General features: G+C 42.9%; 1 protein-coding gene across 20 annotated transcripts in view; it reads right to left on the reverse strand.

Moving 5' to 3' along the window:
* BLTP1 (bridge-like lipid transfer protein family member 1) overlaps positions 1-26,963 on the reverse strand; it is a 1,779,540-nt gene that overhangs the window by 1,561,001 nt on the left and 191,576 nt on the right. For all 20 annotated transcript variants that reach the window (XM_069242474.1, XM_069242454.1, XM_069242518.1 and 17 more), the window contains one exon: positions 7,524-7,680. In XM_069242474.1, coding sequence (XP_069098575.1) covers positions 7,524-7,680 — 157 coding nt within the window. The remainder of the gene's footprint in view (positions 1-7,523; positions 7,681-26,963) is intronic.

Here is a 26,963-nt window from a genome sequence, read left to right on the forward strand (position 1 = left end):
CGGGCTTCACCGCCATCAATGGCAGTAAGCCACCATGCGTCATTATTTGGCGGGATGCCGGCCCCCAACACTGGGGGTCTTTTGGTGACCGCAGGCACGGTTGGCAGAGGGGCATCCCGCCATCTTCATTATGAGAGCCTACATCCTGTACTGATGCTTTAAGTAGTTCTATATTTCTAGGTTGGCAGTAGTATACAAACCGTTTACACTTATTTGCATAACATTGTCTGGTTGTTGGTTTATGTGCTTGTTTTAGAACATTTATACATTCTCGTGGAAGGTGTAAATATCCAAACTCTAGGACTTCAGGCGCCAAATTGCTAAGTTGAGTACACTGGGAATGGGATGCCTGACTTGACCTTTGTTCTGAGTCAACAGATCTGCAATGTTTGGAAGTTTGTGATGGGGCACTACTGACAGATCCAGAAGTGTTGTGTACCAGTGTTGACGTGCCCACGTGGGAGCTATGAGTATCGTGGTGAGAGAGGTGGGACGCATTTTGTTGACTAGAAAAGGAATTTACAGGAGAGGGCGGAAAAGCGTAAGCAAATATCCCTGACCAGTTGATCCTTAGAGTATTGCCCTTGGATTGAGGCTGTGGGTGTCTGGATGTAAAGTTTGGCATTTTGCATTTTCACCTGTTGCGAAAAGGTCTATGTTTGGTGTTCCCTACATTTGAAAGTAATATTAAAGTACCTGTTGGTGAATTTCCAAGTCCTGTATTTGTTTCTGCATCCTGCTTAGGAGGTCTGCTAGCTGGTTGTGTATCCCATGGCTATATTCCGCTAGTAATTGAATCGGATTGTGAAGTGCCTATTTCCATATTGTTTGAGCTAGAAGGGACAATTGGGATGAATGTGTCCCCCCTTGTTTTTTCAGATAATACATCCTTGTCATGTTGCCTGTTCTTATGAAGACTGTCTTCTGTATGATCTGAGGTTGGAATGCTTTGATGGCCCAAGAACACAGCTAATAATTCCAAGTGGTTTATGTGGTAAGTTCATTATGTTGAGTCCCATTCCCCTTGTATGGTTAGGTTGTAGAGATGGGCTCCCCAACCTTCATGGACGCATCTGTTGTGATTATGGTCTGTGACACTGGGTCTTGAAAGGACCGCCCTTTTGTTAAGTTGTGATTCCACCATTGCAGATATTTGTAAGTTTGGCGGTCTAACAACACTAGATCCTGTAACTGACCTGTGCCTGAGACCATTGTTGTGAGAGACACTGTTGCAGTGGTCTCACGTTTAGATGTGCATGTGGTACTACTGCTATACATGATGCCATCATTCCCAAGAGTTTCATGATAAATCTTACTGTGTAAGTCTGATTGACCTGGATTTGTGATATGAGGTATTGAAAAGCCTGTATCCTCTGTGGATTTGGGTAGGCTAATGTTATTTGAGTATTGAGAATTGCACCAAGATAAGACTGAATCTGTGCTGGTTGAAGACATGATTTCTGGTAATTGATTGTGAACCCTAATGTGTGTAGGGTATCTATTGTAAATGGAGTGTGTTGTTGACACTGTAGAATGTTGCTGGATTTTATTATTAGCCAATCATCTAGATAGGGGAAGACATGTATGTGTTGTGTTCAGAGGTGAGCTGCTACAAAAGCTAAACATTTGTAAAATCTCTTGGAGCTGTTATGCCGAAGGGTAGTACTTTGAATTGGTAATGGTTGCCTGATATTACGAACCTTAAGTACTTGCGATGAGCTGGATGTATGAGGATGTGGAAGTAGGCATCCTTTAGATTTAACGCAGTCATGTAATTGTGTTTTTGTAGTAGGGGATGACGTCCTGTAGAGTGACCATGGGAAAATGTCTGCTGTGAGATGGGAACCATGAGAAAATGGTTGCTGTGAGATGGGAACCATTTCTATTGCCCCTATTAGTAATAGAGATTGTACCTCTTGTTCTAGTAGAACAGTGTGTTCTGGAGAGAGTCTGTGAGAACGAGAGGGAATATTTGGTGGAGTAGAGATGAGTTCTAGGCAATAACCGTTGCAGATAACTGAAAGTACCCACTGATCTGTGGTGATGTTTTGCCAGTGAAAGTGGAATTGCTGCAGTCTTCCGCCCACAGGAGACGTGGGCTTGTGGGATGTTTCGGAAGTCATAGTTTTGTGGGTGTGGTAGCACTCTTTGATGCAGTAAATTTTCCTCTGGCTCTGAAGTTCTGTCCTCTGTAAGAGCCTCTAAATGACTCTCTTGAATACTACCTTCTGCGTCTGTTTTGGATGGGAGGTGGAAGCAAACTCCCCTAAACTGCTGTTTCCGAAATGAACCCAGAGAGGGTGTGGTATAAAGGGCTCCTATGGCTTTTGCAGTATCTGAATCCTTTCGGAGTTTCTCAATAGTAGTATCTACTTCTGGTCCGAAGAGATGCTGTTTATCGAAAGGCATGTTAAGCACTGTCTGCTGTATTTCAGGTTTAAAACCCGAGTACCTTAGCCATGCATGTCGTCGGATTGTAACACTAGTATTAATACTTCTAGCTGCAATGTCAGGTGCGTCTATGGCACATCTAATCTGGTTATTTCTAATAGCCTGTCCCTCTTCTACAATTTGCTGCGCTCGCTTTTGGTGTTCCTTGGGTAGATACTGCAAGAAGTCTTGCATTTCATCCCAATGTGTCCAGTCATATTTTGCCAACAGGGCCTGAGAAATGGCAATACACCATTGGTTGGCTGCTTGTGTAGCTACCCTTTTCCCCGCAGCATCAAATTTTCTACTTTCTTTGACAGGGGGTGGGGTATCCCCTGAAGACTGACTATTAGCCCTTTTCCTGGCTGCACTGACCACAATAGAATCTGGTGACAGTTGTTGTGTAATGTAAACTAGGTCTGTTGGTGCAGGCTTATATTTTTTATCAATTCTTTGGGTTAGAACCCTAGCTTTGACTGGTTCTTTGAATATGTCGTCTGCGTGTCTAAGCAGCAAGCATTGGTAAGCACTGGTAGTGTTTATGGGTAGAGGATAGTGTATTAAAAAGGAAAACCTCTTCCAAAGGTTCTGCATGCATTTGGGCCCCATGGTATGCAGCTGCCCTAGATATAACTCTTTTGAGTGTAAACTGTACTTTCCTCTGGTGGTGATGGTTTAGTAGGGTAAAGATCATTGGACAGTATAGGGTCAGAGTCATACATGTCCCATGGATCCACTGTGTCTTCCTGTGAATAGGTATGGGAGTGTGATGGTGATGGTAATGGTGGTGGGGTAGTAGGTGGTGGTAAGAAAGAAATCTGTGACGAATGTGGAGAAAGCTAGAGAGGTGATGGCTTCTCCGTTCGCTTGAAAATATTTGCTAGTGGTGGAGCAGTATGAACATTCTCTTGAAATGCCAGTTTTCTTTTAGTCTGTGGAAGTGGAGAAGCAATAATTTTCCCACTCTCTTTGTGGATGTGTATTTTTCTGCTTACTCTCCATAACCTCCAAAATTGGTTGAATATCAGATTTCTGTATTTGATGTTCAAATGTTTTTGTGCCCTTAGAGGAGTGTCCAGTGGATGTTTTGGGCATATGTTTCAAACGGATCGGAAGTCCTGTCTCTTCTGTATAGCAGGATGTTTTCGGCTCTGAAGCAGTTCCGAGCTGTTTCGGTCCCAAAGATATTAGCCAAGGTTTCGGCTCCAAAGCCGGACGCAGTAATTTCGGATGCGAAGATTGTAGGCTTTGAAGGTTGAGCTTCTTATTTTCTTGCTCGACTCTGGCACCAAAACAGGCGTGGCCTGTTGATGAGGTGTCCTGGCCTTTTTTGGCACCGAACCCAAGGGCCGGTCGCCGATTACTTTCTTTCGGGTGGAACCATGGCTTTCCAGCAGTGATGCACCCAAGGCCGTGCTCAATTTATTTCAAGTGGGTGTAGGGGAAGATGTACTCACATGCTATGCTGCTGTGATCGGCTGGCTGTCGTCTTTTGATCCTTGTTCGGAGTCGGAATCATGGATCGAAACAGCATTCTGTGCCTGCTCCTCCTCTAAGATGTTGGTGGACTCTGTATATTTCGACGTGATCTCGAGCCTTCTTGCCCTTCGATCGCGCAGTGTCTTTTTTGACCGAAATGAACGGCAAGCTTCGCAATCTTCCTCATGGTGTTCAGGAGAAAGGCAAAGATTACATTACAGTATAAGGGAATTTTGCGTGGCATCGAGGACCGCATTGGAATGGAGTCCAATCCATCAGGCTATAGCGTGGAAGGCCTGAACAGGCCCAAGAAGGGCGCAAGCATCCAAAAGGGCGTTTTCTTGATCCCGACCGTACTATTGGATCGACTGCAGATCTAAACCCGTTCGAAAACAATACCAACGGTATAAGAAGGCAAACATAAAGTTTCCAAATCGACAGCCTCGGAGCGAGAGGGAAAACGTCCAAACCAAACGGCGGAAAGAAAACAATCTAATAAAGGAGTCGATGCCCATGCACACTATCACCGAGAGGAGGAGTCACTCGATCCTGTGACTCAAAAAAAGACTTCTTCAAAGAAAAACAACTTGCAACACTCTGAGCAGTCCTGGAACAGCTGAGTGATGCAGTCGACGTCCCACGATGAAGAATTGTAGTCGGTCTGTGGTGTGGGAACACCACCAACAAGCCATTTTAAAGGCGAATTAAGAAAAGTTGAGCTGCCAGGATCCAGCAAGGCCCAGGGAGACTCAACCCACAGAAGGTAGTCCCGTGTGACCCTCAACGACCAGGAGAGACAGAAGAAGAGGAGGCAGCCCCCACAGATGACCCACAGGCAGCAAGCACAGGAGTCACAGTGAGACCCACACAGCACACCTAGAAAGGAGTCCCACGTTGCAGGAGAAGCATGTAGAGGGCTGTGAATCGCAGGGAAGAGTGATTGGGGCAGGAGCTACACGAAGCCTGAAGTTCCCTTGGAGGAGATGCCAACAAGACTTGGTAGCTGCAAGAGACGCAGTGCATGGGGGTACTGTACTGTGTGGCGAGGCAAGGGTTTACCGTCTCCCAAGATGGACAGCTAGTAGAAAGGATGAGGGGACCACTCCAGACCACCACCCATGATGCAGGATCCACGTAGCTCTGGAGGAGAAGAGATCCGCGCAGCCAGTCGTCATCGCAGTTGATGCCTGCAGATGCAGGGGAGTGACTCCTTCACTCCAAGGGAGATTCCTTCTTGCTTCGTGGTGCAGGCTGAAGACGTGTCGCCCTCAGAGGATGCACAACTGGGGAACTGTTGCAGAGCAGAGTCATCACACTAGCTGCAGATTGTAGGTTCCTGTGGAGTCCAGTTGCAGTTCCAGAGGCCAGAAGTCAAAGTAAACATTGCAGAGGAGACCTGCTGGAGTCTTGCACATCGAATCTGAGCACCTACCAAAGAGAGAGACCCTAAATAGCCCTGGAAGGGGGATTAGTTACCTAGCAAGGTGATCACCTATCAGGAGGGGGCTGTGATGCCACCTGCCTGACCGGGCCACTCAGATGCTTCCAGAGGCCTGATCCACCTTGGATTCAAGACGGCAAATCAAGTGGCCACCTGGAGGAACTCTGGGCACCACTTTGGGGTCCTCCAGGGGTGTCCTCACACACACAGGTACCTGCACTCTTCCCTCTGTGCTAGTAGGGCCTACCACAGTGGTGACTTAGTGACTTGGGGCCATATGTATTAACAGATTTTCCCATAGACAAAGAATGGGTAAACCCCTTTGATACATCTGGCCCTTGGTGCAGTGACCTAAACTGAAAGGGTCCATGCACCTTTTCACACAGGCTGTCATGGCAGGCCAGCAAACATTTTTTACACGGGCTCCCATGGATGGCATAATACATGCTGCAGCCCATGGGCAACCTCTGGTGTCCCAGTGCCCTGGGAACCATGTACTAGGGTCTTATGCGGGGGCACCAGTATGTCAAATGTGGGGTGTGTGAAGTCCCAGCTACCACATTTAGAGGGAGAGCACATAGTCACTGGGGACCTGGTTAAAAGGATCCCAGTGAACACAGTCAAAACATACTGACATCAGGCAAAAAGTGGGGGTAACCATGCCAAAAAGAGGGTACTTTCCTACAGGCCCTCAGTGGTATCATGTTTGGCACTTAAGGTTAGGCAAGACGTGCACTGGAATCACTAGCACCAAAGAGCATGGGGAAAGGTGGGTCTCTATAGATTTTAACTTTGCACTCAGACCATTCTGGATGGATTCTGAGGAAAGGATGGCATGGTAGTGACTCTGAAGTCGGTTCCACAGGAGACAGGGAAGGGTGTGTGATCTTTCTAGCTCCTGATTAAAATAAATGGAGGAATCCAACCTTTACCTGTGAAGGCTACTACTAAGGGACCAAATGCTAAAAAGCAAGACTACAGCAACCAGGCTGTACTGCTACAGCTCTAATGCTCTGCTGGAGAAACCAGTGCCAAATGGTGCTCCTTGAGTAGGTGTGCTGGTAAGACTGAGGCAAGGACACGCTATTTTGCATGTGGTGCACCTTTAGTGTTGAGACAATCTCCCAACAAGACAGGAATGGGGCCTCAAGTGCAGCTTTCTCAACAGAGGCCAGTGCTTCCCTATTCTACTGCTAGTTGCTGTGCCTCCTGTAGAGTGGGTATCTAAGTACGCAGGGCCTCATAGAAGCATTTCTCCTAGGCCACCTACTGTGCTCAAGTTTAATTGAATATGCTGCTTAAATCTCGAGGTGAAAAGCATTTGGGAGAGGGACCTATGCCAGGCTGAGGTGGAGATCATGCACAGTAGAAGTTAGGCTTAACTCCTTAGTACTAGTTGCCAGCTTTACCGGAGCAGCAGGACACTATGACTTCAAACCCACAATCTGTGACGGAAATGGACTCAAAGTGCTGTTCCAATGGGCCTGCACTGTAAATAGAAGGAAATATTGGCTGAATCCTTCAGTGTGTTGGCAGCATTTGGTAATATTCTCAGTTGCTGATACTCCCGGTCTGTATATATGCTAGATATTCCACAGGGACAGTAGAAGATTGTAGTTAACTGTGCAGGCGTGATCCTAGTGACTGGCTCATATGCAACAAGACAAGATGAAGTGGTTGAGGTCCTACAAATGACCAACAGGATGAAGTATATGGCTTAAAACCAGAGTGTAGTGAATCGATACCCTACAAGAGGACGGTACCTGAATGAGAAAAAAAGTAACAAAAATAATCCGAGCAAAAGACCGAAAAACCTGGGTAGTAGGCCCTGAAAGAAATTCACGGACGTTAAGAGAAGCAGATTCTGATCCATTCCAATGGGCGGAAAAATGGGGACATGCAACATATGATGTAGGAGATCTGTAAACACTTAAATCTCACAGCCATGGGAGCAGTTTCTACACCAGCGAAAACAAGGCAGTGGTATCCACAGATTCAGAAGGAGAAACACCTAGGATACAACAGTAATCATGATTATTATTCAGCCTCTGAAAGATGTCTTCAGAACAAGTAAAGAAACAAAAAGGCAAGAATATTTCTTTGGCTTCCAGAACAAAAGGAAACCAATGAAATCACTATACACTACCAATCAAATCACATAAAAAATATTTACCCTGTTTTTGGTAAAAAGCAAGTCAATGGTAGCATTTTCTATAATGTTCATTCGCAGCTCAAAAGCAAGAATTTCTCTCAGTTTTCCTGGCTGTGCAACTTCTGTTACTTTAAGAAGCTGGTAATCAGGCGGAAAGAAGAACTTCCACAAGCACTCCCTAAAAATGAAGTGAAAAATAAATGTAAGCAACTCATTAGGTGAATATTTCCAATGCTTTATTTTCTAATTAAAAGACAATCACTATTATAAGGTAAATCTAAATCCCAATAATATTCAGATAATCTCCATTACTTAAATAAAACTCTCCCTTCAAGCCACAAGTTGAAAAGAGCCTATTTCAGGTGAAAATCTGTATTTTCACAACTCAAAACCTGAATTTTGGAGAAAAATGGTTACATTCCCAAAAGAGATTTATAATTAATATCTGACTGACAAAAATCAAACAGTGTTAGGGAAAATATTACTTGTATTGTTAACTTAGGGCCAGGGACTCTGCAGTTATGGGTGTTATGCTTTACCTATGTACAAGCGTTCCACATTGACAAAGCATTTTTTACTTTCACATTGCTGCTGACTACTGTGCCTGATGAACTGAGGTGATCACTGCTGGTAATCCTGCATATGGTGGCCACTAACTGAAACTTGTCTGATATGGTTACTATTACATATTCAATAATATTAGTAGCTAGGGTGGATTTTCATAAGTAGTTCTTATTACACAAAAAGGTTAGAGACCACTGCTTTAGAGACATAAAATATTGAAAAGAATAACCTGAATTAAACATTGGTTTGCACTGGATATGATGTCTCAGCAATCCGGTACCAGATTCTAAACATTCTACCCAATGAATAATTGGCCAGTGTACTTCATGACAATTACTTATAGCCCTCATTTCAGGTTGGAGACCTTATTCAGGAATATTCCCCTGCAAAGGCAATCTTCTAAGAACAATTCCTTCAATTATATTTAGGAGCGGTACTTCATTGTGTAGACACGTACTGGCAGCACCTTTATGTGCTAAACCTTTCATGCATGAAGACTTATTTACCCAATGTATTATATGTTTTTGATAAACTACCACCATGGGACAGAGCTTCCAATGTTTGTTTTTTTTCCTCACAAAATAGCACAGTGAATTTACAAATTCAGCAACATTCTCAAATGGATGTAAAGCCTAACTCTCTCAATTTTCAAGTTCCATTTTTCTGTAGTGCTGTAGATTTACATGCTCAGCATACTTCCGCCATCTGGTGTTGGGTCCGGATGTGTGCAAGTTATTTTTGTTCTAAGAAGTCTTTAGAGTCATGAGGTTAATTGACACCTCCTCTTGGTGATAATGCACATGGGCATCGACTCCACTGTTAGATCGTTTTCCCATTGGTGGGTGAGAATGGAATGTGAGTAAGCATTAGTAAAGGGATGTCCATGCAAAAGAAACCCCAAGAAGGAACTGCAAAGGCCACAGGTGTTCGAGGAGGAGGGCGGGTACATTTGAATCTATAGCACTGCATGCCATGAACAGAACATTATACGTTTGATGCTTGCGTGGCTGTAGATACACATGCTCTGCAGATTGTAAAGCAGTGCCCTCAAGAAAGTGGTAGCTAACCTGTGGGTGTTGCAGTTGTTAGGAAAAGGGTACATAGCACGGACTGTCCTACATTTGCTTATGGGGTGCTAACACATCCACACAATAATGTTTAGTGGAAGCGTGTGGTATAGACCATGTAGCTGCTTTACAAATTTCAGCTATTGGGATATTGTCCAGGAAAGACATAGAACACACTCCACTCGTAACATAGGAGCTTCTAAGAGGTGTTGGCAAAGTTGTTTTAGCTTTTGCATAACATGTCTGAATGCATTTAATTATCCATTTCAAAGTGAATGAGTCAGATATAGGCTTTCCTTTGTGAAGGGGCGAGATGGCAACAAAGAGTTGTTTGATTTAAATAAACTTTTTAGTTCTGCCAATATAATACATTGCAGCTCTTTTTACGTCTAGTCTTTGAAGAGCCCTTTTTGCAACTGAATCAGGTTGTGGACAGAAAAACAATAATTCAACTCACTGATTGAGGTGGAAAGCAGAAACCACCTTCGGTAGAAACTCAGGGTAACCTCGAACTAACCCAATCTCTGTAGTTGGAAAAAAGGCTCTTCAAAGATTAATGCCTGGAGCTCACTGACACGCTTGAGTGAAGTGATGGCCATAAAAAACACGACCTTTCAAGAGAGAAATTGGAGGGGGCAGTTTTGCAATGGCTTAAATGGTGGACCCATAAGTCGGGTGAGCACAATGTTGCTATTCCATGCAGGCGCAGGGAGAACTCTAGGTAAGAATACTCTTTTAAGGCTTTCAATAAATGTCTGAATGACGTATCTCGAGCAAGGGTAAGCGCTGCCTGTTTTGTAGCTAGACAGCCACTGCATTTAAATGCAAGGGTATTAAAGTGTAAGCTAGACCAGCGGTCTGTAAATGGAGAATATAGCACACGATGTTTTGAACAGTTGCATTTAATGGATCAATGGGTTTACTGCAGCAGTAAAAAACTATTTTTTCCACTTAGCTGCATAACATGTTCTAGTTGAAAGTCTACAAGCTTCTTTGAGAATGGTCATACCTTCAGGTGGGAGAACAAGGTAACCGAATTTTAAGACGTCAGGAGCCAAATTGCAAGGTTGAGTTATTTTGGATTTGGATGCCTGATTTCTCCATGGCTCTGTGTGAGAAGGTCCTGGTTGAGAAGTAAGCTTCTCGTGGGGAACTACAGAGAGCTTGAGTAATGTGGTTAACTATGGTTGACAAGCCTAAGTGGGAGCTACCAGAATGAGAGTGAGAGTTGTGTGCCTGAGCTTCCAAACCACTAACCGAAGAAGAGGTAGAGGTGGAAAAGTGTAGGCAAATATCCCTCACTGTGGAGCATAGCTCTTGGATAGGGGGTGGGGGTTCCTGGAGGTGAAGTCTGGGTATTTTGCGTTGTCTGAGGTTGTGAACAGATCTGCAGAAACCTCCTCTTTTGGAAGTATGGGAGAAGGGCTTGGAGGTGGAGATACCACTTGAGGACTTGTTGCCGCACCCTGCTGAGGATGTCGGCAAAGTCGTTGTCCATCCCTTGGGATGGACTACATGAACGTTCTGACTGCACAGATGTGCTGCTACTACTGCTAGGCATTTGGTGAACACATGTGGTGCTGAAGGGACTCTGAATGGGAGCACCTCCAACCTGTAATGCATTCTTGCTATAACAACCTGAGGTATTTAAAGTGAGCTAGATGGATCAGGATGGGAAAGTAAGCGTCCTTTAAGTGTAGTGCTGACAAAGGCACCCTGTTGGAGTGGTGGGATCACATCCCAAAGAGTGACCATGTGGAAGTGTTCGGATAGGATGTAATGACTTAAGGGTCTGAGGTCCCATAAGGGCTATAGTGATCCGCCTGTTTTGGGGATTAGAAAGTATAGGTTGTATATTCCCGAGGCTTGTTGTTTGAGAGAGACAGGCTCTGTGGCTAATTTGAACAAAGCCTGCACTTTTTGTTTGAGCAAGTTTTGATGTTTTACGGAGAGTTTGTGTTTGCGAGGTGGGATGTTTGGAGGTGAGGTGATGAACTCCAGAAAAAAACCATGTTGGATAGTGTCCAACACCCACTGATCTGATTTTACTTTTTTCCAGGTGGGGGAAGAAATGTTGTAGTCATACCCTGACGGGTGTTAAATGGTCAGGGGAAGAAGGTGAGTGCCACTACTTGGAGGTAGATGGGGCGGTGCGAGCAGAGACGCCCTTTACTCGACCCTTGGAATTGTTCCCTCTGTAGGTGCCTCTGTAATATCCCCTTGAAGGGGAGGCCAGATGTTGTTTCTTACATGAGTAGGTAGATGCATCTAACAAAGTAGTTTTGGTTCCTTGTTTATATACGGGACACCAAAAGGAGCCACAAGGAGTGGGGGGTTGGAGCGCCCCACAGATTTTGCTACCGCTGTGTCCTTTTCTCATTTTTTCCAATGCTTGGCCCACCTGGTGTCCAAACAGATATTGCTTGTCGAATGGGACATTTAAAAGTGTTTGCTGCACTTCTGGTTTAAAGCCAGGTATGCGTAGCCAAGAGTGTCAACGCAACAGCAGACTAGTGTTGATGCCCCTGGTAGTTGTGTGCGCTGAATCAAGGGCACACTTGATGGAATTGATTGATATCAATTTGCCCTTTTGGACAATTTGACCCCTCTTTTTATATGCCTCCATTTCAGACCAATAGGCCCTGTTGTATCTTGCCAACAACCCTTGGGTGTTGGAAATTCACCAATGATTGGCGGCCTGTGCTGCAACTCTTTTTCCGGAAGTGTCAATGAGCTTGGACTCTTTATTAGGTGGAGAAGCATCCACTGTGGTCTGGGCATTGGCCCTCTTTCAGGCATTAGATACAACCGGTGACTCTGGGGGGAGCTGGCCCTTGATATTAACTAAGCCTGAGGGTGCAGCTTTATATTTATCGATCCTAGGTGTAATGATGCGTGCCCGCACCTGGTCTTTAAAAATATCATCCGAGTGGCAGGGCATTCCCTTCAACATTGGAAGGTACTGACATGGACCCTATCTGGGCCGGAGAGTGTTTCGAAGAGGAAATCTTTGATGGGGTCCCAGTGAAAAGGGATTTAATAGTAATAAGCTCGCACCTTAGCAACCAGTTCTTGAAAAGATGTTGCATCATAAGGTGACGAGGGCTTGACCGGGTAGAGATCTGTGTCGGAATCACCGGGGGTATCAATACCATGAATGGGGTTGAATCTTGAGGAGAAGCCTCTCCATAGTATTAGATGAGAAGTGTGATCTGCATTGAACTCTATGAAACCAATCACTTTTCATTAGGTGGATTGTTCAGTGATTCTTGGGTGTTTATGTTATAAGTAAAATTTTCATTTATTTTGTGTGATATGGAAATTATGAAGTTTAATCCAATTACCCACTAGGTAATGACATTAGCGAACCACTGGGCAGAGGATATACAATTACTTTTGCACTTATGAGAAAGATAAAAAGCTGTTTTGTCTTTTGGGCCCTTTAATTAAATTATATTTTTATATCTTATTTGGAGTAAAAACTAAAAGCAGTTATCAATGGCATATTGTACATTCATTATGATTTAATTTGGAAAAGAATTCAGGTGCAAATATGAAGGCGCTGTGAAATAAAAATTGGATAAATTGAGTGAGACAAATGCAAATATTTTTAAATCACAAATATGGTGATAGCAAAATCTCAAGGATCATGTGCACTGTGAAGTAACAATGCTTTCTGAAACATTTGTTTTCTGTTTTTACAAATAGTATTTCGAGTGGGAAGTATTTTGTTTCTGTTTATGCACTTTAAAAAATGGTGGTGATGATAGCGACGCGTCGTAATCAAGGCCTGCTCAGGGCCGAAATGCGTAATGGTGGACATGCAATAAACATTGTGTTTTCACCATTGGAGGGTCTGTGCCTGATTCTTTTGATTTTATCTGGGCAGAGGGATGGGGGATGGAGATATATACACACACACACATATGTGTATATATATGGAAACAGTTACTTATCAGTAGACATCTGTTTGTGGCATGTAGTGCTGCAGATTCACATGCTGTGCATAAACTCGCCATCTAGTGTTGAGTTTGGAGTAGTGCAACTTGTTTTTGTTCGAAGAAAGTGTTTGAGTCACGGGATCGAGTGACTCCTCCTCTCGGTGATACTGCGCATGGGCATGGAGTCCTTTGTTAGACTGTTTCTCCGCAGGCAGGAGAGTGAAGTAGTGAAAATTAGATAGCAGGATAGAAAAGATGTCCATGCAATGTATTTACATATGTACATTATTTATGTATGACTAAACTGCAACATCTACACATATCTGGGGAGGAGGGAAGGTGCATGTGAATCTACAGCACTACATGGCACGCACAGATTGCTACTGGCAAGTAAAAGTTTCCGTTCAATGGCATGTGTAGCTGTAGGTATCCAGCTTCTACAACATTTGCTTGTTGTCTCGCAAAGACGTCGACAATTTTTTGCAAATGTGTGTGGTGTAGACCATGTTGCTGCTTTACAATTATCTGCTATAGGTAGGTTACCCAAAAATGGCATAGATGTGCCTTTTTTTCCTAAAGAAATGTGCTCTAGGTGGTACAGGTTATTGTCGCTTACCTTTAGTATAGCAAGTTTGAATGCATTTGACTATCCATCTTGCTATAGTTGTTTTAGATATAGGCTCTCCTTTATGTGGTAAGAAGAAAACCACAAAAAGTTGTTTTGTTTTCCTAAAATGTTTTATTCTATCTATATAGTATATGAGAGCTCTTTTAACATCCAGAGTATGTAAAGCTCTTTCTACTACAGAATTTGGTTTTAAGAAGAAAACTAGTAATTCTATTGTTCGATTAATATGAAATTGTGAAATTACCTTTGGAAGGAATTTTGGATTTGTTCTTAACACATTTTTTCCTTTATGAACTTGAAAGAAAGGTTCTTCCAAAGTTAATGCCTGGAGCTCACTGGCACGTCTAAGGGAGGTGATGGCAATTAAAAAGGCAACTTTCCATGAGAGGAACTGTAGGGGGCATGAGTGAAGTGGCTCAAACGGTCGAGCCATGAGCCTTGTGAGTACAATATTAAGATTCCAAGATGGAGCTGGAGGAATCCTTGGTGGAATTATTCTTTTTATTTCTTCCATAAATGCTTTGATAACTGGAATTCTAAACAAAAAAATATGCTGTCTATTTTGAAGATATGCAGCTATAGCGGCTAAATGTAAATGAACAGATGTGTAAGCTAAATTTGCTTTTTGTAAGTGTAATAAATATTGCACATTGTTTTGTAATGTTGGTTTGAGAGGGTCAACGTTTTTAGTTTTGGGAGTAACAAACAAAACGTTTCCATTTTGCTACATAGCATTGTCTGGTTGTAGGTTTGGGTGCTTGTTTAAGGATATCCATACATTCCTGTGGTAACTGTAAATATTCAAGTTCTATGACTTCAGGAGCCATATCGCTAGGTTGAGAGATGTGGGATGTGGATCTCTTATCTGTTTTAGTGTCAGGAGATCTGATCTGTTGCAAAGTTTTTTATGAGGAACAGCTGAGAGTTCCAAAAGTGTTGTGTACCATGGTTGACATGCACATGTAGGGGCCACGAAGATCATGTTGAGGGAAGATTGTTTTATCTTCAGGACTACAAATGGTGAGGGGGGAAAAGTGTAAGCAAATATCCCTGACCAACTTATCCATAGAACATTGCCCTTGGACTGAAAGTGTGGGTACCTGGAGGCAAAGTTTTGGCATTTTTTGTTTTGATATGTTGCTAACAGATCTATATAAGGTGTTCTCCACTTTTTGAAGTACTGTTGTAGGACTTGTGGGTGGAGTTCCCACTCGTGTGTTTGTTGATGCATCCTGATTAGTAGGTCTGCTAAGTGGTTGTCTGTCCCCAGGAGATATTGTGCCACTATGTGAATGTCGTGACAAATTGCCCATTTCCATATTGTTTGTGCTGGTGGGACAGTTGATAAGATTGTGCCCCCCGTGACTGTGGCAGTCATGTTGTCTATACGTATCAATGCTGTTTTGTGTTGCAACTGTGAAAGGAATGCTTTTGTTGGCAAGAATATTGCTTGCAGTTCCAGGTAATTGATATGAAGAGACCAACGAGTATTGTCCTATATCCCCTGAATTGTTAGGTTGAGGAGATGAGCTCCCCAACCTTTGCTTGAGGCATCTGTTGTGAGAGTGATCTGAGGCACAGATTCTAGAATGGGCCACCCTTTCATACGGTTTGTGATATTCCACCAATGTAAAGAGATAAGTTTGAAGGTCCAACAACATTAGATCTTCCATTTGACCCTGTGCCTGAGACCATTGACGAGGGAGACATTGTTGAAGAGGACGCATATGAAGTCCGGCATGAGGCACTATGGCAATGCAAGTTGCCATCATTCCTAACAGTTTCATAGCAATTCTTACTGTGTACATTTGGATCGGTTTTAGTGTTGCAATTAATGTCTGAAAAGTTAGGATCCAGTTTTGGTTGGGAAAGGCTAATTCTAATCGTGTATTGAGGATAGCTCCCAGGTAGGGTTGTATTTGGAGAGGTTGCAGATTAGATTTGACGTAGATTATGGTTAACCCTAGAGAGTGTAGGAGACAAATTGTAGTTTGAGTAAGTTTTTGACACTGTGCAAAGGCACTAGCTTTGATGAGACAATTGTCCAAATAAGGGAAACATGAATTTGTTTTCTTCTGAGATGTGCTGCAACCACTACGAGGCATTTTGTGAATACTCTGGGAGCAGCTGTGACTCCAAATGATAATTCTTTGAATTGGTAATGTTTTCCTACCACTACAAATCTTAGGTATTTGCGGTGTGCAGGATGAATTGGAAGGTGAAAGTAAGCGTCCTTCAGGTCTAACGCTGTCATGAAGTCACCTAGTTGTAATAGAGGAATAACATCCTGAAGAGTGACCATATGAAAATGTTCTGATAGGATGTAGTGGTTTAAGGGTTTGAGATCTAATACTGGTCGGAGAGATCTGACTTTTTAGGGAATTAGAAAATACAGGGAGTAAACTCCTGTTCCTTGGTATTGTAATGGTTCTGGTTCTATAGATCCATTTATAAGAAGGGAATGTACTTCCTTTTGAGAAGAGTGAGATGATCTTGTGAGAGTCTGTGAGTACGAGGGGGTATATTCGGTGGAGTGGAAATGAGCTCCAAACAATAACCATTTGGGATAATTTGGAGTATCCATTGATCTGTGGTAATTTGAGTCCATTGGGGGGTTGTGGTCTGGTGAAAGGCACAAATTACACACCTGATGATGGTCAGTGTGAGGAAACTTTGAATGGCAGAGGGCAAAATCTAAATGGAGTTCGTTCTATTGGGGCTGCATTCTTCGATTCCACGTAGGAGAGGTAGCCCCGAGAGGGCCTTTCTGTTCCCGAAAGGGTTGAGAAATTGGATTCAGAGTATGGAAAAGGAACCAAAAGTTGAATTATTAAAGAATACCCGTTCTGAAGCAATACCGACGATGATAGTAAGATGGAAAAAATTAACTTTTAGACTGGAGCTGAGAACTCGGAGCGAGAGGAACGCGCGTCCGAACCCGACGGCAGAGAAAAACAATCTAACAAAGGTCTTGATGCCTATGCGCAGTATAACCGAAAGGAGTCACTCGATCCCGTGACTCGAAAACTTTCTTCGAACAAAAAAAAGTTGTACTACTCTGAACCCATCAGTACATGGCGAGTTTATGCACAGCATGTATATCTGCAGCTATTCACAGCAAATTATCTAACATGCATAGCGCTCTTACTCGAGGTTCCAGCATCAGCAAGAGTGTGCTGCATTTTAGACCTGTGAATTACATACAGTGGAAGCGCCTGGTTTTGTGAAATGAAATGGAAACACGACTGGACACAGGTTATGAGGAAATACTAATTTCCTGTGTGTGAACATTACACTTGGAGACGGATAAATCTAAGAACTTCAAATGTGCTGTGCGCCATCCTGAAACAAGTGGGACATCCTTATCAAGAGGGTTGGTGAGTTGATGTCCTGTAATTACATGATCACAACACAGATGCAGTCCTGAACGGAATATTTATTCAGGGAGAAAAGGGCCCGGAGGTAAAGCAGTAAATCTCAATTGTTACGCAAACAGAGCTAAAGGGGACTGTGAAGATTAAGGGGGTTATTACAACTTTGGAGGAGGTGTTAATCCGTCCCAAAAGTGACGGATATACCACCAGACGTATTACGAGTTCCATAGGATATAATGGACTCGTAATACGGCTGGTGGTATATCCGTCACTTTACCGTCACTTTTGGGACGGATTAACACCTCCTCCAAAGTTGTAATAACCCCCTAAATCTGAATAGTGTGTCTGTAGAAAAAGCTTTATTGGAATGTTTAAACACACGTCCTGTTGATAAATCAACTTTATGAGAGTGCTGCTTTTATAAACAGAAGCACAAGCTTAAAAGCACTGAGCAAAAATAATGAAAATAATTAAATGCCTCATAAAAGTTTGAATGCCAGTAAAGTTAGCAGAAGGTGGACGTTTGGCTAATCAGCTACAATGGAATAAGAACTCTGAAAGAGGCATCTTGTACTATAGTTCCCAGAATGCCTCTGAGACGATAAAAGGCATGTTAATGAGAAGAATGTGTGCCTACAAATTGAAACCATTCGAAAAAGACAGAATGTTGAAATGCGTTGTGGTGGTTGATATGCTGCACTGTGAATGAATGGAATCTGCTAAATCCAACCCTCAGGGAGTGCAGCATTTCTTGCTTGTGTGTGCGCGTATGTATATATATGTCGCCAGAAGCTAGTTATAGTTAGAACCATTTTTTCCACAGACAGAGCATTTTTTGTTTTGCCAAGAACAAATCTTAATAACATTTTCAAAAATTATACTTTGATCGGTTCAGCTGCTGTGTTGATAGTGTTGGGGTAATCTGTCAAGCGTGTTCTGAGAAAAAGAGGGTGGGGGTGGGATTCCCAAAACACTTTCCCCCCCATTTTAATTTAATGGGATTATTCAAATGTTTGAATACGACTACAGCCCGAACCGCTGAATGGAATTACACAAAATTTGGCAGAAAACTAGGTCTTGTTCCAGAAAGCACGATTCTCATGATTTGGTGTTAATTCCTTCAGTAGTTTTGAAGAAATTAGAGTTTAAAAAATATAAATATCAAGGGACGCGGATCCTCTGCGGATCCAACATTCCCCGTACTGATATCTGAGAGGCTGCCAACACTTCAAGCAGGAAGTGTTGGCAGCCATCTTGGGACTTCTTTTCAGGAACGTTGAAAGCCCTGTCTCTGGAAGTTAAGGTGCGTTTTGAAAAATCAAGTTCTAATCAGGAAGAGATTAGAGGCTTATGTGAGGCCCTTGGAAGGAAATCTGATGATTTGGCGGGAAGGACAGCTTCTCTTGTGTAGGAGGTAGGGTGCCTTAAAGTAGTAGTAGAGAAGAATAAGGAGAAGATCCAGAGCTTGAAAGCAGTGGAGGAAAATGCTAGGACTATGTTGGAGCTTCTGGAGAGTAATCAGAGGAGGAACAATTTCAGACTTTTAAATGTTCCCTGAGGGCATGGAAGGCGATGATTTGAAAGGGCTCATGTACCGCTTGATCAAACAAGGATTACAAATGGAGGATTCAGAGGTGGACATTGTGAAAGACATTCAAAGAGTTCATAGGGATCCTTTTAGGAAGCCCCCAAATACGGACAAAGCGAGAAAAATCTTGGTTTGTTTTCATACATACTAAATTAAGGAACTAATTTTAATAGCCATGCTGAGGAAGAAATCATTGTTGGTGGATGGAATCCCCTTTGAGATAAGATCTGATCTCTCAAGTGTTACACTGAATAAACAATGGGAGCTGGGAAGGAAGATTGATGTTCTCAAGAAGTTAGGGGCCACGGCCCAGCTGAAATTCCTGGCCTCTCTGAGGGTAATGGCAAACAATAAAGTGTATAATTTAAAGATGGTAGAGAGTTGTATGATCTGATAAGGCAGCAAATTGGTGAAGAAACTGGAAAGATCTATTCCTAATTTGACTCATCTTTTTTTTTTTAGGGGCCCGCTTTCTTATTCTGAAGCGTGACAGTTTAGTTAAAATTAAATGCTGGTCCCAGCGGATGCCCCCCGATGCGACAACGCCAAAGGGAAGAAGCTAAGGGGAGTTCTCCCAGGGCTGTATGGGTGGGTAGGTGGGGGAGGTTTACAGGAGGGGAGTGTGTCACATGGTGGGGAGCATGAGGGAAAAAAGATAAGCAAAAAAGGAAATAATTTCCTCAGAGTGATAGAGAACAGGTAGGTCTAAGGAGGGAAGTTGCATTTAAAAATAACGATAGAGGTTAAATGTCAGAGGTAAAGGAGTTGAGGCTTCTGTCCTGGAATATCAATGGGTTACGGATGAGAAATAGGCAAAAGGGGTTGTTCTAATATTTGAAAGACGTTCAAGCGAATGTATTGGCCTTACAAGAGACTCACCTGTCTGGGCAAGAATGTATGGAAGTGTTTAAATCATGCAATTGGGTGCAACAGATAAGTTCTGGTCAGAGTGGTGGCTGCAAAAGGGTGGCTATCTTAACTAAAAGGCATCCCAATATATCCTTACAGAAGGGACCTGAAGACAGGGCAGGTAGGTGGGTAATAGGGAAGTTGGTGGCTTTTTTGATGCACATTTACTTTAGTGGGCTATTATGTACCCAACAAAGATGACACTGTACCTCTAATTGATTTATTTCAGCATCTGTTGCAGTTCCCGGACCCCATAATTTGATTGGGGGACTTTAACATGGTGTTAAATTACAATCTAGATAGATCTTCAGGGAGCAGATCTAGAATGAATGAGAAAATGCACTCCCAAGTGCTAACTATGATGTTCCAATTGGGCCTACATGATATAAGGAGGGAAAAGATGGGGTCTAAATGCGGGTATACATTCAATAGCAAAAAGTATAGACACCAATCTAGGATCGATTACATTCTAATAGATAGGAGCTTAAGACAGAGTGTGAAGGAGGTAGTACACGTAAAAGCCCACTTATCAGATCACTCCACAGTTAGTTTGGATATTTTGCTTACAGGAAAGACTGTGCATGGCAGGTGGTCTTTGGATAGAACCTTGTTATTAGATGAGGATATGGGGGCTGAGCTGTAAGCCAAGGCAGAGGAATTTTTAACCTTAATGCAGATTCAACTACATCAGGTTTGGTGTGGGACGCCTTTAAGGCGTTCTTGAGAGTGAGATTAATTAGAATAGCCTCCTTTAAGAGGAAAGCATATAAGGAAGAGATAAGTAGGTTAGAGAAGCAGATTCAGCAAACAGAATCAAGATTGACACGTGCAGATTTGGGAGAGGAAGAAATTACCCAGCTTTGTAAGGAGGATCAGGGGTTGCGATCTGAGATGGGAGGTGAATAGGATAGCGCATTTTGAATACAGAGAAAATTGTGATAAATTGCTGGCATGGAAAACAAAATCTAATACAGTTAGGAATAGGGTGGCAGAAATATGGGTTGCGACTTCAGGGGGTCTCAAGAAAAGTGACAAGGAGGTAGGAGAAGTTTTTCAAAATTTCTTTAAAGAACTGTATACAGATAAAGTTGAAGCGTCCCCGGAAAAAGTACAAAGGTGGTTAGAAGTGCTGGGTTCGCCTCTTAAGTGAGGAGGATAGTAGAGGTTTGAATGAACAGATAGGGCTGAAAGAAGTGGTTTGAGTTATAAAATCAGGCAAGTTAGGGAAAGCGCCGGGACCTGATGGTTTACCTACGGAAGTGCATAGGGCCCTGGGAAAATGCATAGCAAACTTTTTTGTGATTTTGTGTAACAATATTTTAGGAGGAGGAGGTGCACTCCCCCTTGTCCTGGAAGGAAGCAACTATCATATTAATCTTGAAACCAGGAAAGGCCCCTAAATCTTGTGACTCTTACAGACCAATATCTCTGATAAATTGCAATTATGAAATCTTCGCTAGAATTGTGGCAGAGAGATTAAGCGGAGATCTGGGAAATCTGGTATATGTGGATCAAAAGGGTTTTGTGAAAGGTAGATTGATGCAAGAGTTAATAGAGTCTGGTAGGGTCAACACATCTTGCTACTACATGTCAGGAACCTTTGGCGATAGTAATGGTAGACGCTAGAAAAGCATTTGACAGGGTTAACTGGGGTTTCCTGAGAACTGTATGTGAGGTTTTTAACCTGGGTGGAAAATTCATTGGGGTGTTACAGAAGATCTACCAAGATTCTGAGGCAAGAATTTTGGTTAATGGCTCCTTCATTTGCCCTCTGAAAGAGGAATAAGACAGGGGTGCCCATTATCGCCTTTACTTTTCTATAGTTTAAATAGAACCTCTAGCTTGCAATCTTAGGAAAGATCAGAAGATGCTCCCGTTCCGGTGTGGGAATTGGTACAGAAAGGTTTCTCTATACTCCAATGATATGATGGTTTATACAGCGAATTTGGGTCAAACATTGATCGATTTCAATGAGCTGACAGTGGAGTTTGGAACATTTAGTGGCTATGCTGTAAATACTGAAAAGACCGAAGTCATGTCCTGGAATATGTATACAGATAGGATTTTAGTTAAAACGGTGGTGAAATATTTGGGTGTCATCATAACTCATGGCATAAATAGGCTTGCAGAAGCCAACTTTAACATGGTTTTTAGGGAGGCCTGTCAGTTAATGAAGTGGGTTAGCCTTCCCCTTACTATGATAGGGCTAGTTAATTTAATTAAAATGGCGATTTTACCCAAATTCTCATTTATCTTTAATGCGGTCCCCCTAATGTTTAATAAAGAGTGACTGAGCAGGCTCCAGGGAAAGATCAGTAGCTTTGCATGGGCCTCAAAAGGAGTGCATATCACTGGGAAGAAGCTGAGGAGGAGGAGGAAAGAGAAATGGGGGCTGGCTGTGACAGATATGCAATACTATGCGTGGGCCTTCCTTCGGAAAAATGTAAGAGAATTACTGAATAAACCAGGTGACTCTGAGATGGGGCAGATCCGTAGAGTAATGATGGAAATTGACGGTACATCCCATGGAGGCTTCCTGTATAAATTTGGCGATCCCAAATAATTCAAGAAAATAAGATTTAAGGTAATGCTGGATCTGGGAAAATGTTGGTGGGGTGTGCGGAGAGCTACCAAGCTTTCGTAATGCAGTAAGTACGCCCCAATTTGGAACTCTCCGGTTTCACCAGAATTGACCAAAGAAAGGCTGGCCGTACCGTTGAAGGAGGCAAGTTTTCTGGAGTGGGGACACCTGGTCAGTAACAGATGCGTGGAGTCTTTAACATGGTGGTGGGGGGAAATCTAAAATCAAATACCTTGATGAAATGTGCAAAGGAGGAGGTGGGGGCTTCAAATGAATTAGAAGAGCTGCTATACCAGAGGACCCCCTCATAGAAGGAAGTCGCAAAATAGCACTGGTTAATCATGGAGATTGTGGATGGAGATTTTACCCTGTCGGAAGAAGTGTGGGGAGAAGACTTGCCTGTAGTATAATTAAGAGATTTATGGCAAGTATCTACTACTCTTTTATATGCTACAGTTAGTCCTGCTTCTTTAAGAAGGAATCATCTGTTGTCACTTCACAGGGCCTTCTGGACCCATGAGAAATTATCTAAATTGAGGCACGGAAACTCAATGGCTTGTAAGAAATGTGGTTTAGCTCTGGCTGACGATCTACATATGTTTCTGAAGTGCCCCCAGCTTACACGATTTTGGAATGAGGTGAGCGAGGGAATGGTGTAAGTTCTTTCTATTAACTGTCAGGTAAGCCCATCTTTAGTGATTTTTGGATTTCTGCAGAACCAGCTGTTAATCAACAGGGATGGTGCTAAGCTGCTTTTCTACCTAATTTTACTTGCCAGGAGGGAAATTTGTAAAAAAAAAAATGGGTTACTGTGTTTTTCCCCCGATCATCCAAGACTGGAAAAAATCAGTTGAGTATAGCTTAAGACTTGACGCGAAAAGATAAAAAGTGCAACACAAGATGTGGTGCCCATTGAAGGATTGGCTGGAAAATCAGGGCGAGAGTATTAACAACCATTTGGTACTGTCCTATGATATACCACTGGTGGGTCCTGAGATACCTTCTCTATAGACTGTGAAGGCAGTTGGCGATCAGAGACTATCTTAACCCAGCCAGAAACCTCTTTGGGGGTACTATTAAGAGCATGAAACATTTATTTTCTTGTGGTCTCCTTTCTGAGTCTGCTTGTGGCGTTAAAATGAGGACTTAAAATAAAAAAAAAAAAAAAAAAACTTCCCCAGCTCTATCAACTCTTCATGAATCCTAAAATAGACAGAAAACTCTACTTAAGACCTGCCAAACTACATGATCCAAAAGGGTGCATATAAGGGTAAATGTGCTGTGCCTGGCTGGTACAATTTAAGGAAGTCCAAAGGTCCAAGAGCCAACAGTTGATCCCAGTGACCTGTACAGGAAGCCTCTGCACTTGGGGACAATTTACCATAAGCTCAAGAACAGTTGACCATGGATGATATCACTGTGCCTACTAAATGAACCACAGACTGGGCACAAACAATGCTGCAGATAGGATGTCCTTGGGTGATGATAGAGGCAGGTTTTGTACCTTCTCCTCCTGCAGGTGGGCAGCCTTATGTTCCGGAGCAACACAGGCCTCACAACGACTACCATAGGTGCTCACAGAGTTGAGCTGTTATGCTTCTTCCCTAAGACAGGCTCTCCTCTGCACAGCACACTCCAGCACTCTGCAGGGCACATCCACATGTACGGTAGTCTAGCAAGATTTCTGGACCACACTTGGGCCTAGTCTGGAAGGAAGGGCAAAAGGCAGACAGACTCACTCATTAGAGCTAAGTCATCCTTATTGTACAAGTGCACAGTTCCGTGCTTGGTGATGAGGCATTCTGGAACACAGAATTTGATTAAAGACAACAGAGGCCATCAAAATGCATAAACCTTTATTTCTGCTCCAACATGCAGCCCTTTAAAGAACATAAACACATCACAAAGTAAAATATTCTATTACCTAAATACAGTATATATGTCTAAAGCAAAAACCTTTCATCCTATTCTATGCTGCAACATGAAAGAAAATTATTTGAACTGAAACAATTGGGAACATCTGAAACAACAACTTAGTCAAGAAAAAAGAAGTTCCCACAATCCATCGTGACCTGGCCCAATCATAAACTGTTTCCCATGGAAAACACAAGAAGAATTAATAATATTCTCCTATAAAAAGGATCAATATTCTTTCTATAGAAAAATAAATAAAAAATAAAACTGGCTACTCTTCATGCATCCTCAATCGGCAGGAAGATAAGAGTCTCTGCCAAAAACAGTATTACAAAAAGCAACTAACTTGTTCTGATAGAGACTTCTAGACACAGATTCCTAAGTGCTTGAACAGATAATGGTGCCTGGTAAACGTATGGAGGGGTGTCCACCTAGCGATGTGGCAAATGTCCAGGACATGGACTCTGCTTGCCAAAGCAGTGGTAGCTGCTTTGACACTGGCATGCACTCATTGCAGAGGCTGCTTTCTAGCCAGTGCATAGCAGATCTTCATGCAGAGCACAATCTAGTGGGAGAAGGTTCTCCTATACACAGCCTTGCCTTTCGGTCACTCAGTGTTTTTTGGTAAGATCTATTTAAAAGCTCAGCACTCTTTGGGGGTCCAAGTGATGGATTATCTTCTCCTCAAAGGATGGAGTGGGAGCATGGAATGCTGGCAAGGTGATGTTCTGACCAACATGGAATGGTGTCACCTTCATGCAAGAAAGAAACTTGTGTCTGTAAAACCACTTGACAGGAAAGAAGGTGGTGTACGACAGGTTGACACAAAGAGCTTGACGCTCACTCGCACACTGTACCAATGTTATGGCAACTAGGAACTTGAGAGTGAGATCCTACAAGGAACAGCCGTAAAACGGCTCAAAGAGTGCACATCAGATACATAAGGAGAGAGGGAGAAAACACATGTTTTAATCCTTTCAAAAAGCGCATATCAACTAGAGACAAACAATGAGGACTAATCTGGGAAGCACTAAAAAGCCAAAAGAGATGAAAGGTACTCCAACTGTGCCCAGAGCAACGCCTTGCCAGACACAGAACAGATAAAACGTCAGATAAATTTGCCTGGAGAGGGCTCTACCTGCAGAGCACCTCCCAAGCCCCAATAGGTGTATAAGGGTTTGTTGAGGGATGCCTGGCTGCAGAGATAACATCAACCAACCCTGGATGAAGGTGGTCAACTAGAGCTCGGGCAGGAGTGGTATCATCGTAAAGGCATACCCGAGTCCCGAATTTCAATAGAAGCCACAACTGTCCTGTATGGCCTGAGCGGGGAGAGATCAGGTATTTTCTGGAGCACCTGGGATGACTTGCACCATCGAATCCCAAAGGATGTGCGAACAGCACCCAGAAGGCAGCTGACAAATTTACTGACTGAAGTGCCAGGCTGGTGGACAAAAAACACAATTTCCCAAACGTCTCCACGAGTTTTGACTCCCTACTGGGAGGAGGGGAGGTTTGGAAGAGGCAGGTAGTAGTTAGGAACGTGTAAGCTTTAAGAGGCTGGCTCAGTTTATGGCGTGGCACCCTATCCTGAGTCCTGGCAGCCCTTAGTGATAGTGAATAGATGTCCAGATAGCAAAAACTCTAGGGGTAGCTAAGGCGAGCAGCTGAAGCTTAGCCAGGAGGAATATAAAGCACTTTGAATACCACAGTAGTCTGACAGTAACTCACTCACAAGAAAGAACGACAAGTGTTGCAAACATAAATGATATTTTATTACAGTACTACTACTAGACCAGCAATGGTATATCTCCCTTTGGAGATATCTACCCACAATACATACACAAAATAACCAGCAGAAACAGATAGATATATATATAGATATATATATATACACACACACACACACACACACACACATATATATATATACATATATGGAAAATGTCACTTACCCAGTGTACATCTGTTCGTGGCATTAGTCGCTGCAGATTCACATGCTGTGCACATCCCGCCATCTGGTGTTGGGCTCGGAGTGTTACAAGTTGTTTTTCTTCGAAGTAGTCTTTTTGAGTCACGAGACCGAGGGACTCCTCCCATTTCGACTCCATTGTGCATGGGCGTCGACTCCATCTTAGATTGTTTTCCCCGCAGAGGGTGAGGTAGGAGTTGTGTATGCTAGTAATAGTGCCCATGCAATGGAGTGAATACGTATGTACATAATGAAGTTTAAAGTAATATATTTACAAATTTACAAATGTTCAAGATCAACTTCTAAACGGCTACAGGCTCCCGGGGAGGCGGGTGGGCGCATGTGAATCTGCAGCGACTAATGCCACGAACAGATGAACACTGGGTAAGTGACATTTTCCGTTCGATGGCATGTGTAGCTGCAGATACACATGCTGTGCATAGACTAGTAAGCAGTTATCTCCCCAAAAGCGGTGGTTCAGCCTGTAGGCGTTGAAGTTGTTTGAAACAATGTTCGTGGTACAGCTTGACCTACTGTGGCTTGTTGTGAAGTTAACACATCTACACAGTAGTGTTTGGTAAATGTATGAGGCGTAGACCATGTTGCTGCCTTACATATATTTCGTTCATTGGAATATTTCCTAGAAAGGCCATGGTAGCACCTTTCTTTCTAGTTGAGTGTGCCTTTGGTGTAAAAGGCAGCTCTCTCTTTGCTTTAAGATAGCAGGTTTGAATACACTTAACTATCCATCTAGCAATGCCTTGTTTTGAAATTGGATTTCCTGTATGAGGTTTTTGAAAGGCAATAAATAGTTGTTTTGTTTTTCGAATTAGTTTTGTTCGGTCAATGTAGTACATTAGCGCTCTTTTGATGTCTAATGTATGTAGTGCTCTTTCAGCTACAGAATCTGGCTGTGGGAAGAA

The sequence above is a fragment of the Pleurodeles waltl genome, chromosome 1_2 (assembly GCF_031143425.1).
Source record: "Pleurodeles waltl isolate 20211129_DDA chromosome 1_2, aPleWal1.hap1.20221129, whole genome shotgun sequence".
NCBI lineage: Eukaryota > Metazoa > Chordata > Amphibia > Caudata > Salamandridae > Pleurodeles > Pleurodeles waltl.